The 16,413-nt window shown below is 39.1% G+C and overlaps 1 protein-coding gene across 1 annotated transcript in view; it reads left to right on the plus strand.

Moving 5' to 3' along the window:
- The first annotated feature begins 213 nt into the window (after positions 1-213).
- LOC137430790 (ubiquitin carboxyl-terminal hydrolase 42-like) overlaps positions 214-16,413 on the plus strand; it is a 22,594-nt gene continuing 6,394 nt past the window's right edge. Inside the window, exons 1-4 of the mRNA XM_078782754.1 lie at positions 214-307; positions 5,813-5,912; positions 11,381-11,448; positions 15,925-15,995. Of these exons, the coding sequence (XP_078638880.1) occupies positions 220-307; positions 5,813-5,912; positions 11,381-11,448; positions 15,925-15,995 (327 nt within the window). The 5' untranslated portion in view covers positions 214-219. The remainder of the gene's footprint in view (positions 308-5,812; positions 5,913-11,380; positions 11,449-15,924; positions 15,996-16,413) is intronic.

The raw sequence follows: 16,413 nt of genomic DNA on the forward strand, positions 1-16,413 counted from the left end.
ATCACAAACTTGATTATCCACATATAAATTGTCATACAGTGACGTGGTGGAGAGGAAATAAGGGAGACATTCACGGTGTTTGGCAGGAAGTTAGAGGAGGCTTTCTGAGAGTTGTGAAATTTGAGTGAAAAGCTCAGAATAAACGTCATGTTCAAATGATCCATTTTGTATAACATCTTCTTTTGTCCTTTTTCAGGTGAACACGGTGATTTGTGCACGATGAATTGCATGGAGGAGCTTGTTTGCAACATGTATAAAATCGGTTGCCGGGTCGTCTGTCCTTCATGGTTGATCAGAAAAATGTTCCGTAAGTTCAACTTTTTATCGTTGGCAATGGGCACCCTGCATATATAGGTTAAAACACATCAGTACGTAAAGTGTTCTGGGTACCTTGAAAACGAAAACGCATAAGATAATAATGTGCATGTGTGTGAATAATTTGTTTAAAAAAATTAATAAAGTTTCTACTATGTATCAACCAACTGCACACATGCTGGGTGTGATGTATTCTTCAGGACAAGCATTGGACAAGCACGATGTGTGTACACATTATAGGCAACAAATGATATTATTAATTATATTATTATTATTAATTGTTATAAATTCTTATAATCAATTATATTATCTATTAATTATTATAGGCATTGTAGGCACTTTCTGCAACTGGATTGCAAATTTTTTCATGCAGCTGGATGAATCAAGTGGTCCCTTTGAAACCAAGAGATGTTAACTGCATTGAAAATACATTACTTCTTCATGCAGCTGCAGGAATCAAATTGCCCCCCCTTTATATGAACTTTTCTAGAGCATTACTTGGTTCCTCCTAAGAACACAAGGGTAGTCCAGCATGCACACGAGATTTTTTGAATGTCCCTTATTTTCTATCGTTTGGTATTTTCCACAAGCCATGGAATGTCCCTTCTTTTCTGTAGTTTGGTATTTTCCACAAGCCATGGAATGTCCCTTCTTTTCTATCGTTTGGTATTTTCCACAAGCCATGGAATGTCCCTTCTTTTCTATAGTTTGGTATTTTCCACAAGCTATGGAATGTCCTTTCTTTTCTATCATTTGGTATTTTCCACAAGCTATGGAATGTCCCTTCTTTTCTGTAGTTTGGTATTTTCCACAAGCTATGGAATGTCCCTTCTTTTCTATACTTTGGTATTTTCCACAAGCTATGGAATGTCCCTTCTTTTCTATACTTTGGTATTTTCCACAAGCTATGGAATGTCCCTTCTTTTCTATAGTTTGGTATTTTCCACAAGCTATGGAATGTCCCTTCTTTTCTGTAGTTTGGTATTTTCCACAAGCCATGGAATGTCCTTTCTTTTCTATACTTTGGTATTTTCCACAAGCTATGGAATGTCCCTTCTTTTCTATACTTTGGTATTTTCCACAAGCTATGGAATGTCCCTTCTTTTCTATACTTTGGTATTTTCCACAAGCTATGGAATGTCCCTTCTTTTCTGTAGTTTGGTATTTTCCACAAGCCATGGAATGTCCCTTCTTTTCTATAGTTTGGTATTTTCCACAAGCCATGGAATGTCCTTTCTTTTCTATACTTTGGTATTTTCCACAAGCTATGGAATGTCCCTTCTTTTCTATACTTTGGTATTTTCCACAAGCTATGGAATGTCCCTTCTTTTCTATACTTTGGTATTTTCCACAAGCTATGGAATGTCCCTTCTTTTCTGTAGTTTGGTATTTTCCACAAGCCATGGAATGTCCCTTCTTTTCTATAGTTTGGTATTTTCCACAAGCCATGGAATGTCCTTTCTTTTCTATACTTTGGTATTTTCCACAAGCCATGGAATGTCCTTTCTTTTCTATACTTTGGTATTTTCCACAAGCTATGGAATGTCCCTTCTTTTCTATAGTTTGGTATTTTCCACAAGCTATGGAATGTCCTTTCTTTTCTGTAGTTTGGTATTTTCCACAAGCTATGGAATGTCCCTTCTTTTCTATAGTTTGGTATTTTCCACAAGCCATGGAATGTCCCTTCTTTTCTGTAGTTTGGTATTTTCCACAAGCTATGGAATGTCCTTTCTTTTCTGTAGTTTGGTATTTTCCACAAGCTATGGAATGTCCTTTCTTTTCTGTAGTTTGGTATTTTCCACAAGCCATGGAATGTCCCTTCTTTTCTATACTTTGGTATTTTCCACAAGCTATGGAATGTTCCTTCTTTTCTATGGTTTGGTATTTTCCACAAGCTATGGAATGTTCCTTCTTTTCTATGGTTTGGTATTTTCCACAAGCTATGGAATGTTCCTTCTTTTCTATGGTTTGGTATTTTCCACAAGCCATGGAATGTCCCTTCTTTTCTATAGTTTGGTATTTTCCACAAGCCATGGAATGTCCCTTCTTTTCTATACTTTGGTATTTTCCACAAGCTATGGAATGTTCCTTCTTTTCTATGGTTTGGTATTTTCCACAAGCCATGGAATGTCCCTTCTTTTCTATACTTTGGTATTTTCCACAAGCTATGGAATGTTCCTTCTTTTCTATGGTTTGGTATTTTCCACAAGCTATGGAATGTTCCTTCTTTTCTATGGTTTGGTATTTTCCACAAGCTATGGAATGTTCCTTCTTTTCTATGGTTTGGTATTTTCCACAAGCCATGGAATGTCCCTTCTTTTCTATAGTTTGGTATTTTCCACAAGCCATGGAATGTCCCTTCTTTTCTATACTTTGGTATTTTCCACAAGCCATGGAATGTCCCTTCTTTTCTATAGTTTGGTATTTTCCACAAGCCATGGAATGTCCCTTCTTTTCTATACTTTGGTATTTTCCACAAGCCATGGAATGTCCCTTCTTTTCTATAGTTTGGTATTTTCCACAAGCTATGGAATGTTCCTTCTTTTCTATGGTTTGGTATTTTCCACAAGCTATGGAATGTTCCTTCTTTTCTATGGTTTGGTATTTTCCACAAGCTATGGAATGTCCCTTCTTTTCTATAGTTTGGTATTTTCCACAAGCTATGGAATGTTCCTTCTTTTCTATGGTTTGGTATTTTCCACAAGCTATGGAATGTCCCTTCTTTTCTATAGTTTGGTATTTTCCACAAGCTATGGAATGTTCCTTCTTTTCTATGGTTTGGTATTTTCCACAAGCTATGGAATGTTCCTTCTTTTCTATAGTTTGGTATTTTCCACAAGCTATGGAATGTTCCTTCTTTTCTATGGTTTGGTATTTTCCACAAGCTATGGAATGTCCCTTCTTTTCTGTAGTTTGGTATTTTCCACAAGCTATGGAATGTCCCTTCTTTTCTATGGTTTGGTATTTTCCACAAGCTATGGAATGTCCTTTCTTTTCTATCATTTGGTATTTTCCACAACCTATGGAATGTCCCTTCTTTTCTGTAGTTTGGTATTTTCCACAAGCTATGGAATGTTCCTTCTTTTCTATGGTTTGGTATTTTCCACAACCTATGGAATGTCCCTTCTTTTCTGTAGTTTGGTATTTTCCACAAGCTATGGAATGTCCCTTCTTTTCTATGGTTTGGTATTTTCCACAAGCTATGGAATGTCCTTTCTTTTCTATCATTTGGTATTTTCCACAACCTATGGAATGTCCCTTCTTTTCTGTAGTTTGGTATTTTCCACAAGCTATGGAATGTCCCTTCTTTTCTATACTTTGGTATTTTCCACAAGCTATGGAATGTCCCTTCTTTTCTATACTTTGGTATTTTCCACAAGCTATGGAATGTCCCTTCTTTTCTATACTTTGGTATTTTCCACAACCTATGGAATGTCCCTTCTTTTCTGTAGTTTGGTATTTTCCACAAGCTATGGAATGTCCCTTCTTTTCTATACTTTGGTATTTTCCACAAGCTATGGAATGTCCCTTCTTTTCTATAGTTTGGTATTTTCCACAAGCTATGGAATGTCCCTTCTTTTCTGTAGTTTGGTATTTTCCACAAGCTATGGAATGTCCCTTCTTTTCTGTAGTTTGGTATTTTCCACAAGCCATGGAATGTCCTTTCTTTTCTATAGTTTGGTATTTTCCACAAGCCATGGAATGTCCCTTCTTTTCTATAGTTTGGTATTTTCCACAAGCCATGGAATGTCCTTTCTTTTCTATACTTTGGTATTTTCCACAAGCCATGGAATGTCCTTTCTTTTCTATACTTTGGTATTTTCCACAAGCTATGGAATGTCCCTTCTTTTCTATAGTTTGGTATTTTCCACAAGCTATGGAATGTCCCTTCTTTTCTGTAGTTTGGTATTTTCCACAAGCTATGGAATGTCCCTTCTTTTCTATAGTTTGGTATTTTCCACAAGCCATGGAATGTCCTTTCTTTTCTATACTTTGGTATTTTCCACAAGCTATGGAATGTCCCTTCTTTTCTATACTTTGGTATTTTCCACAAGCTATGGAATGTTCCTTCTTTTCTATGGTTTGGTATTTTCCACAAGCTATGGAATGTTCCTTCTTTTCTATGGTTTGGTATTTTCCACAAGCTATGGAATGTCCCTTCTTTTCTATACTTTGGTATTTTCCACAAGCTATGGAATGTCCCTTCTTTTCTATAGTTTGGTATTTTCCACAAGCTATGGAATGTCCCTTCTTTTCTATAGTTTGCCACATGGCACATACCATATAACGGGGCCTTTTCTATGCCCCAGGCATTTTTCTCAAGAATGAGTACTGGTTTACTGGTAACAGGGGCAATGCATCAGTGGCACAGCTGCGCTTCCAAAAATAATGCAACCAGCAGCCACATGCTGCACACCAAACAAGTTTATTAACCATCTAGGACCAAGCAATACTTTTACCATGAATTGAATGGAATTCAACATCCACATCCCTTTTTATAGGAATTAACATCTGATCCGATGTGCCATACACTGTTACAGAGTATTGGTTCTGCCGAAGCAGTTTCTTGATCTGGGGTCAAGCTGGGTGGTTTGCCAACCCTCTACCAGCAGTAGTTAGGGTAATAATTTGGAATCTTTATATTTCTCAATACAAATTCAGGTGGGACTGCTGGCTTTACACAACCTCTCCCCCCCAACCATTCCCCCCCCCCCCCCATCGTTTACATTCCCCAAGGGCAGTCTGATATGAGCTGCAGAGCCCACCTGCTGGCACAACATCAGAATGGCAATTTTAGTTGGATTAATCTCCACAGAGAGCATACATTCATGACCAGACATTTCGGAGGTGAACATAACTCCAACTAAGCAAAATAATCTTGTCCCTCGGTCTATATACCTGGTTTTCCAAAGAGCTTTCACGTTCAAGTACAAATTTCGCTCGACTCAGTTTATCTTCTTGAGATCTGACAGCAAATTGGAAACATTCAACCCAACATAATAGGCCAATTCTATTTTGATTCTATAAAAATCTTGCCACATTTCTGTCCTTTTTTTTTGTATACAAGACCGAGGCTCGTGTAAGAGCTAACATTAATCACATAAAAACAAACTGACACATAAAACATATGATAAAGTGAGCGGGAGACAAGATGGGGGGAGAGAGGGAAGCACACAAGTACAACATTTGAGAGCAGGGACATCGAGAGATCTGTGGGAGGGAGAGAGCTTGGGGGAGTAGGCATGTGAAAGGGGGGCAGAGGTGGGAGAGGTATAAAACACATGGACACATGCAGGCAGATGTCTGTCTTCCTCTCTAGACTTTCAACATCTTTTTTCACTTTCAACAACAAAAACTTTTTTGACCTCCAACATTCTCACCTCCTCACATAAAACCCACTTTTGTCACAAGCCGACACTTGACAGACTATATTATGATTGCTGGCTGCTAAATCTTTATTTTCTTTCACTTTCGGTCTGTGTTTGTTTTTATGCAGAAGTCCAAAGGAATTTCACCTTATTTCAGGAACGAGATCCCTTCAATTTACTGCAATGCGTTTTGAAGGAACTTCATCAAGATTGCTTTCATGGAGACAAGTAAGGCCTTTGGGTGTGTGGGGGGAGGTGTGATGTAGTTGGTGTTTCAAAAAGGTTTGATTGCCTGTTTGGTCGGATTGAAGGGAGGGAGGAAATTTGACTTATGATGATGTTGGCTGCTTTACATGTTGGAGTGATCTTTTTTTTCTCTCTCTACAAGAGAGAGGCTCATTGAGGGAGCTAGGTTAAATTGACAGTGGGGTAGTGGGGAAGTGGGGCAACAATTGGCCACTACGGACAAATAAATAGCAAACAGGAAAGGAAGAGAGGGAGAAGGGATGAGGGTGAACCTTGATCCTTTCTACCCCCTCGAATTTCACCCCAAATCCACTTTTTGAGGTGCCGACTTCTTTCCTGGAAGTCCTTGGTGTCCTTGCGTTTTAGACCTATCCTGCCCCCCCCCTCCCCAGGCCCTCTCCCTCCCACACATCTCCCGATGTCCCTGCTCTCAAATATTGTGTTTGTGTGCTTCCTCCCCTTCCCTCCCCATCTTGTCGACCACTCCCCTTTTTATATACTTTGTTTGCTTGTTTGTTTGATTTGTTTGTTTGATAAATGTTAGCTCTTTCACGAGCCTCGACTCTATACAAAAAAAAACAACTGAAATCAGCAAATAAGAGGGTCAATGGGGCTAGGAAGGGTTAAAGGGAGTAATAAAGATCATGGAGCAGGATGGGGAATGGCATGAGGTGGTGTTGCAGTGCCTCCTTGAACCCTTTTTACTGCAGGCTATGCAGTCACATGAAAAAGTAAGTACACCCCCATGCAAAGTTTTGACTTTTTCAACATATTTCAACATACAGCTATTTGATCTTCATTTCAACAATATTGATAGATAAAGGTGATATAATATAACAAATATCATTGAACATTTCCATTTTGTAGTCCATTGTATAATTTAAATAAACATAAATGCAAATTTCGCATGTGGAAAAACTAAGTACACCCTTGGCTCCAATAGGTGGTATTGCCCCCTTTGGCAGAAACAACCTCAAGTAGGTGTTTCTTACCAGTCTCTGACATTGACTGGGAGATATTTTTGCCCACTCCTCCGTGCAGAATTCTTTCAGCTGTGCGATAGTTGAGGGGTTTCTTGCATGCACAGCTCATTTCAAATCCCCCTACAACATATTGATGGGGTTTAGTTCCGGGCTTTGCCTTGGCCATTCCAGAACCCTCCATTTCTTTCTTTTCAGCCATTCCTTGGTGGTTTACTGGTATGTTTAGGGTCATTGTCATGTTGCAAGGTCTACCTTCGGTTGAGCTTCAACTTTCCGACAGATAGCCTCACATTATCCTCAAGCACCCTCTGGTCAATGAAGAATTCATAGTGGATTCTATAATGGTCAACTGCCCAGGCTCTGACGCAGCAAAGCTGCCCCAAACCATAATATTTCCACCACCATGCTTTACAGTTGGTATCAGGTTCTTGTGGTCAAATGCTGCCTTTGGTTTTCGCCAAACATGTCTTCTGGTACTGTGGCCAAATAGCTCTACCTTTGATCATCTGTCCAGAGCACATTGTTCCAGAAGTGCTGGTCTTTGCCAAGGTGTTCATTGGCAAACTTTAGTCTTGCCTTGATGTTCTTTCTGGAGAGCAAAGGTTTCCTTCTGGCACACCTCCCATGTAGATCTAATTTGTGCAGCCTCTTTCTAATGGTAGACTCATGCACTTTGACATCAACAGTGGCAAGAGCTACCTGTAGGTCCTGTGATGACATTCTGGGGGTCTTCGAGACTTCTTTCAGCATCTTGCGGTCTGCTCTCGGGTTGAAACTTGCTGAAGTGGCCTGGCCTGAACAAGTTGGCAGTTGTTTGGAATCTTCTCCACTTATAGATGATCTTCCGGACAGTCGAGTGATTGATTTCAAATTGTTTGGAGATCTTTTTAAATCCCTTCCCAGACTCGAAGGCATCTATAACCTTCTTTCTGAAGGCCTCAGAGAGCTCTTTTGATCTCGGCATGGTGACACTGCACACTTCAACAACAAAGAGCAAACCAAACTAAATGTCTGAGGTTTAAATAAGACAGGTTCCTCCAAGATCCTCTCCAACGATGTTCTCATCATTTGCACCTGAGCTGGTGCACCTGATTCTAATTTTAGGTATTTGAAGTAGTGATACATGTGGGGGTGTACTTACTTTTTCCACATGCGAAATTTGCATTTATGTTTATTTAAATTATACAATGGACTACAAAATGGAAATGTTCAATGATATTTGTTATATTATATCACGTTTATCTATCAATATTGTTGAAATGAAGATCAAATAGCTGTATGTTGAAATATGTTGAAAAAGTCAAAACTTTACATGGGGTGTACTCACTTTTTCACATGACTGAATATATATGTATATATATATATATATATATATATATATATATATATATATATATATATATATATATATATATATATATATATATATACAGACTTGGCATTTAATATGGAATATTTTTTTGTGGGGGTGAACTTACTTTTCAAGATGTCTTAGAACCAAAAGTTCATTGGAATTATGTTGAAATTATTCTAGATTTTGTTAATGTGACCTTTAAAAGAAACAAAAACCACATTTGACATTTTGAAACAAATAAATTGATCCTTGAAAGTGATGCAAATTGATATCGAACTCAATTCATGGACAGTACTGTGTTAAACTTCTGTACGTTTTCCAGAAGTATCTCTTTATTTTGCACATTAGCCAAATTTTTTTAATAACAAAAACCAAAGTTAAATTACGACTGGGATTACGGACAGTAAAATTACAGTTCAGTACTTCGTGTAACCCCCACGAGCATTCAGTAGAGCACGTACACGTTGAGGCATGCTGTTCACGAGATTTGCCAAGGTTTGGACAGGAATCGCTTGCCATGCAGTGACAATAGCCTGCTGCAATTCACGCACAGAGGTCGGCTGCTGGTCCAAGTGGTCGATTTGACGCGTTAATTCTGCCCACAATTTCTCTATCGGATTCATATCCGGGGACATTGGAGGCCACTCCATATGCTCTACACCACGGTCAGAAAGAAAGTGTTGGATCATGCGAGCACGATGAGGCCGTGCATTGTCATCTTGGAAGACAAAGTTTCCTCGAAAGGCTGCACAAACAAATGGAAGCAATGTTTCTCCCAGAATGGCCCTGTGCTTGAACTGGTTCAGGTTTCCATTCAGAACAACCAGGTCAGTTTTGCCCCCTGCATGAAAAGCAGCCCAAACGGTCACCCCACCACCTCCAGCTTGGAGTCTTGGCACTATACAATCTTTGTTGTAGGCTTCATGCAGTTGCCTGCACACTCGGACGTGACCATCTTGACGATAGACCAGAAATCTAGACTCGTCACTGAAGATCACGTGATTCCAGTGTCCTGGCTGCCATTGACGGTGCTCTCTGGCCCAATGCAATCGGCACTGGCGGTGTTGTCTGGTCAGGCGTGGCTTTCTCAGGGGACGCCTGGCACGATAGCCTGCTTGAACCAGTCATTGGTTGACTAGCCTTCTGGATACAGGCACATTTGTCAGTTGCTGCCACTCAGCCCTAAGCCGATTAGCTGACTTGGTACGGCCATTGCGGACCAACCGGTGCAGCTGGCGATCATCCCTCCTTGTGGTTCTGCGGGGATGTCCTGGCCTCGGTATTGGAGTAGGGACACCCATCTGAGCATTTCGTTTCAGGATCTTTGACACCTGACCTTGAGTGATGCCATACTGCCGAGCAATAGCACGCTGTTTCATGCCGTAATTTCGTAAAGCCACCACTCCATGACAAACAGCATTGGCGAGTTGACGGACCATCTCCAGAGGAAGCGGCAATAACTTTTGGAGACGTGCAGCAGTTGTTTTCCACGAATACAGAACGCAACAACCCTTGTATACCCGACTGTGAAGCCAATCGTCAAATGCACCTGTCCGTACATTTTGCCACGCCACCTGTGATATAATCCTGTTGTTGACTTCTTGCTGCGACAGACAATCAGTGACATGGTTCTTTCAACAAATAAATCACCAAAGTGTAAAAGAAACTCACTAGATTGATATACTGAGTTAAGAAAGTAAACCCGTTAAGAAAAAAAAAAATTCCATATTAAATGCCATGTACGTATGTATGTGTATATATATATATATATATATATCTATATATATATATATATATATATATATATATATATATATATATATATATATATATATATATATATATATATATATATATATATATATATATATACATACATACATACAAATATATATATAATATATATATATAATATACATATATATATATATATATATATATATATATATATATATATATATATATTTATAATATTGCAAGTTGGTGGGTCAGGTTCTACACGTGCCATGAGCAATGTCAAAATACTGTGGGGAAACACCGAGGCTGTGGCTATCTTAGGTGCAGAAGGGGAGTGAGATCTGAGGGTCCGAGCTTCATTCGGGATGTGGGAGCCAGAGTCAACAAGTAAAAGATGTGCATGGGGTCCGTCCATTACCCCATCTATTTATTTGTTTATCACCTCATCTTCGTCGCCGATCATTCATCCCATCATTCTTTGCCAATCATCAATCTGTCCATTCCAGATTGGATGCATGATGCTGGAATATGGATTGTAGTATGTTAAGTCATTGTAGATAAGGATACGAGGGCGGGATTGCGGGAATGTTTGCGTCGGGGATAAGGGGAATTTATGAATGCTGTAATTATTGTACATACAGTATGTGCCATTTCATTGTCCCATCTGCCTGTAAATACCTGCTTGGCCTGCTGTTGTAAATACTTCCCTTTTTTGTTATGGGCAATAAATGCCATTTCTTTAAGAAACCCTGTCTTGACTTATTCTGTCCATTTTGTTGGAAACATAAGACTGCTGAGGTGTTTAGCCAGCTTTTATTTGTTATCTAAGTTTGATCTCAGGTGCAGTGTTGGTTTTGCACGACTGACTGACTAGGTACTGTCAGTAACTGCTATGTCAGTCCCTATTTGCCTCACTTAACTCACCAGCACGGCAAACCGATGTTGGGGGGGAGGATCCGGTCAGAGTGGATCGTGGCATGCGGTGTCCGGGACCTCATAGACACGCCGTCTGGGGGTAACCTGATGTAGGTTACAGAATTTATGCTGCAGTTTGATTTCATGAAACATATTTGCTGAAAAAAAGACAAATTTAATAGAAATTAATGCCAGACAGAAAATGTTCCCAATTTTGATAATCTGCTGTACCACATCTATAATTTTGAATATTTGGTCTAATGCCAGTAAGTACTAAATGCAGTAAACATGGTAAGCTGCCTTTTGCTTCTACTTCCATGCTGCATGAGCTTATTTTAGATAAAAAAGTTTGTGTATAAACATCTATTTTCCTTGATAGCTAATGTCTTGGTGCAGTTATCTCTTCACAACTATTCAATGCTTCATACTGATTTGATGTTATTTTGTCACATATCCTTCAGGAATCATGAACACAGTGTGAAATCAACGCTGATAAGCCAGACATTTGGTGGAAACCTGAACTCACAATGTAAGTTTATTGGGGATTTCCATCGTTTGTGTTTTTCTTTTCCATTAATGGTCTCACTGCCAATGAGGTTAAGTGATCCCCACACAGTCTTATTGTCATTGTCACTAGATGCTCACCAGCATGGCTCTCTGCCTGGGTTGGACACCAAGACTGGTATTGAGACCATAAAGATGATGGCTATTAAGTTGCTGACTGGATAAAGGCTGTTTGGAAAGCAATTCCATTTACATTCTTGGAAGTGTTCGAGGTGCTGTGAAATTGAAGATCCTTCCGAGATATTTTGCTCCAAAAAGAGCTCAACAGCCTTCAGTCTAGTTTTAATTTTCCAAGGGAATTTCCAGTTCACTTCTGGCATCCAGTTGCTCGCTTTGTCAGCCTTTTCTCTTGCCTCTGATTGACCTCTTTCCAAAATTTCCCAACACAGCTGCTGAACAGTTTATTACAATCACTTCTTTGTGTCTGCCCGGACCGCAACTTTTTTTTTACGATTTGAGCTTTTGTCATGAAATTTTCAACAAAACTTTATGATGAGAATATGGAGAAGACAAATTAATAATTTTGTCAAAAGGTCTAAAGATCAAAAGTAAGCATCACCTAAAATCATAAATTTTCCTGCCTTCTCGCATTCCTGCTTTCTTATTTCTACATCGATTTCTTAATTCCTGCATCAATTTCTTATTCTCCAAAAATGAATAAATGTGGGGGTGTACTTACTTTTTCCACATGCGAAATTTGCATTTATGTTTATTTAAATTATACAATGGCCTACAAAATGTAAATGTTTCATGATATTTGTTATATTATATCACCTTTATCTATCAATATTGTTGAAATGAAGATCAAATAGCTGAATGTTGAAATATGTTGAAAAAGTCAAAACTTTACATGCGGTGTACTTACTTTTTCACTTGACTATATATATATATATATATATATATATATATATATATATATATATATATATATATATATATATATATATATGTATATTTATAATATTGCAAGTTGGTGGGTCAGGTCGATTGATCAACTTCGAATACCCTGCCCCTTAAATATTTACCCATATTGAGTTGTTCAAAACAGTATCGATTCTTAAAACAGGGGCAATACCCCTGACACTCACCTGGTAGAATAAACAGTATACGGCACTGACTAAAGGTATTTTAAACCAATTTCAATGCTTGCTCGAAGACAGGGCGGCATGTAGAATCATACTAACATAATCATGACACTTTAAACAATCAAATAAAAACATATCTATTTTCGGGGCAACCATACTCCTCCCCTCCCACCCTGTTATTCCTCCTCAGACCCCAATTTTTCCAATACCTTCAACAAACATTGGTATGTCACGGATGATGAAGGTTGTGGTGAAGTTTCATCAAAATTGTGTGTGTAGGTTCTGAGCAAAATGCAAATACCTATTTTGGGGGGCAAGCCCCCCATAGACCACCTTAGACCCCAATTTTTTAAATGCCAGGAACAAACTTTGGGAGAACATGGGTGATTAAGGCTGTGGTGAAGTTTCATCAGAATTGCATATGTAGTTTCTGAGAAGAAAGCAAATACCTACCTGGATCAATAAATACCTGGATCCACTTTGACCCCCGGTATACCGTCTTAGACCCTGATGCCGTGAACAAACTTTAGTCACAACACAACAAATATAATTTGTGCCAAATTTGGTCGCAATCCCATCAGCGATTTGAGATGAAGTTTCAAGTGTTTACAGATGGACTGACGGACTGACGGATGGACGGACTGACGGATGGACAGACTGACGGATGGACGGACGGACGGACGGACGGACTGACTGACGGACTGACTGACGACGCACTATCGCATAAGCTCCCCTGAACTTCGGTCCAGGTGAGCTAAACACGTTTTAGAACATTGTGAGACTATTTCACGAGGCAATTCATTCCACATGTTTACCACACAATTTGAAAATATATACTTGCATATGTCAACATTAAAATGTTTAACAAATAAATTCATGGTATGACCACAAGTTTACCCGAAAAGTGAAGAATTGTGAAAAAATTCCAATCGGAAAAACTATTTTATCTTTTACATACCATAAGCAAATCTCACAATAGTCGTTCTTCTGAAGACGATATTTAAAGTAAAATGAGACGATTTAATATTTGTATGGAACATTTTGAACACCAGGTAAGCAACGAGGGAACAGTCGTTGAAACCGTTGAAAACGTTGAAATCAGTTAAATATGTCTTTTAAACAATGTTTTCCAAACCAAACAATGTGTGCATGTGCAACAAAATACTTTTTTCTGTTTACCGGCCACCACAAGCTTTTGTTTTTATTTATTTATTTATTTTTAATGGTCTAATGCTCATAATGGAGCTCATTTTATACATGATTTAACGCTGATTTTCTCTTGTTTACAAATATATGAAAAGCAACTTCCTGCGCAATTAGCAGCTCGTTATATTACACCTTATCTTCAGTCTGTCACCGCTGATTGGTCAGGAAGTGTGAGGGAGGTTTTTTGTCCACCGTCGCACCGCGGAGCGAAAGGGGGACTCTGGTTTTCCCCTCCGTCCGTGTGTCCGTCCGTGCGTCCATCCGTGCGTGCGTCCGTCCGTCCGTGCGTGCGTGCGTGTGGGCGTGCGTGCGTACGTGCGGAAGAAAAGGAATGAATTCAAATTTGGTTTGTGGGTGCAACCCACGTAAAAATCCAAGATGGCCACCGCCATGTATGTCTGATGCCATGTATGTCTGAACCTTGTGAGCGGAATATCTTGAAAAATATGCGAAGTACCAACTTCTAATCAGGTGTGTGGGTGTATCTAGGCATAAGGAAGAACGCTATTGAAAATTGGATCGCCACGTCAAAATCCAAGATGGCCGCCACCATATATATTTGTGAACATTGTGAGCGAAATATCTTGAAAAATAAACGAACTACTAACTTCTAATCTGGTGTGTGGGTGTACCTACGCATAAGGGAGAACGCTGTTGAAAATTGGGTCGCCACGTCAAAATCCAAGATGGCCACCTTGCGTCTTACACTTTGTCAACTCACATCACTTCACCGACGGGGGACCTAGGCGTAACGCTTGTTTTGGATAATTATTGTGTATCAGAAAGTCGGACAACTGGGTTGACTATGTGCTCGATTGACTAGGTTTGGGTTGACTGACACCACAAAATAGAATATTGGCGAAAAACTCAGAAAACAAGAAAGTAAGATAGTCTATGATTCAAAATATCATTTGTTTGTAATTACCAGGCGAGAACTAGAATGGCACTCAGTAGAGAGCACAACTTCGCCAGGTGAACAGTTTACGTTTTGTATCCCAGAGTAGAGCAGAAAATCACAATACAGAATCACATTTAATCAAAATCATCTGTCCACAACTTTTTGAGATATCCTGCTGTATGCATATCATTTTTGGACCTATCACTCAATGGTGAAGTATCACTTAAAAACTTCTACCAGCCGGATCCGGATCTTCACCAAAATTGAATCGATTCTTCCTTGTCACACACAAAACCTGTGCACCAAGTTTCATCCAAATCCGGCCATAACCTTTTGAGATATCCTGCTCTATGTTGGTTTTAGCCCCATCACTCAATGGTGAAGAATCACATAAAAATTAAATAATTGTCATATCCAAATGCGTATTCAGATTTTCACAAAAATCGAACGGAATAGTCCTTGTCGTACACCCAACCTGTGCACCAAGTTTCGTCCAAATCCGTCCACAACTTTTTGAGATATCCTGCTATGTATCGTTTTTGGCCCCATCTCCCAATGGTGAAGAATCCCTTTTAAAATTCTAGTAGCCGGATTCGAATCCGCATCTCCACCAAAATCGAATCATTTCGTCGATGTCACATACACGACATCTCTGCCAAATTTGGTTCGAATCCATCCACAACTTTTTGAGATATCTTGTTCACAAACAGACAGACAGACAATAAGAAAGTATGACAGACAGACATGGGTGAAAACATAACCTCCATCTACCTTTGGTGGCGGAGGTAAAAACATTTTTACAGGTAGAAAAATGAAATAAAACAAATTTCAACTTTTCAGTGATTTTTGGTTTCAACTTCAGATTTCAACTTTGAGTTTGTCTTCTCCAAAGACTTTCAATAGTCATTTTCAAGACTGGAATTCCTGCCAGAGTTGTTTGAAACTTTGGCAAACCATCAACTTTCATTGCTTGCAACTCGCACATTGCCAAAGCTAAATATCAGACGGAATGAAGTCCTGTGATTGAGTGTAAATATCTGGAAACGAGCATATAAAATAAATCCTTATTGTGCGAAATGGCAGTGAAGAGTCTGTATTTATATGACCGAGCCATCATGTGACGTGCATTATAAAATGGTTGTGTACTTTACATATATGTTATTGTCCAACTGTTTCAGTAAAATGCGTGCATTGTTCTTTGCTTGAGTTACGTTTCAACCTTGGAATCTTTTTTTTCTTGCCAATTTTACAGTGAAATGCAAGTTTTGTTCAAAGGTGTCGCATCTCCATGAATATGTCGAACATATCGTGTTGGACATAAAGGTATGTAAAAACTTCATTAAAAATCAGATCTGCAACCCCAGAGACCGTTTAAAAAAATTACTTTACATGTATCAACATGTACTGTATTTTTTTTTACATACATATCTATCGTCTATCTTCTATCAAAATATGTGAAAGAAAAGTTTTTGTTTGTTTGTTTGTTTGTCTGCGCAAGCTAATCTCCTGAACGGTGAAATATAGGAGGAAACCTCCAATACAAAAAATGTCGGGACGGGCCCCGGGAAGGTTATCGGCTCGGTGGCGAGGCCGGTCGAGGCCGCTTCGGCCGGGCTGGGCCCATTTCACAATTAAAAGCTGAGCTAAATTATATAGTAGTCAATCTTCCACGGCCGCGAGTAAAAGCTGAATTATAGTAGTAAATGCATTCAAAAAGAACCCGGGGAACGCCGGGTGATTT

This window comes from Myxine glutinosa, chromosome 7, assembly GCF_964187855.1.
Source record: "Myxine glutinosa chromosome 7, kmMyxGlut1.1, whole genome shotgun sequence".
In the NCBI taxonomy this organism is placed as follows: Eukaryota; Metazoa; Chordata; class Myxini; order Myxiniformes; family Myxinidae; genus Myxine; species Myxine glutinosa.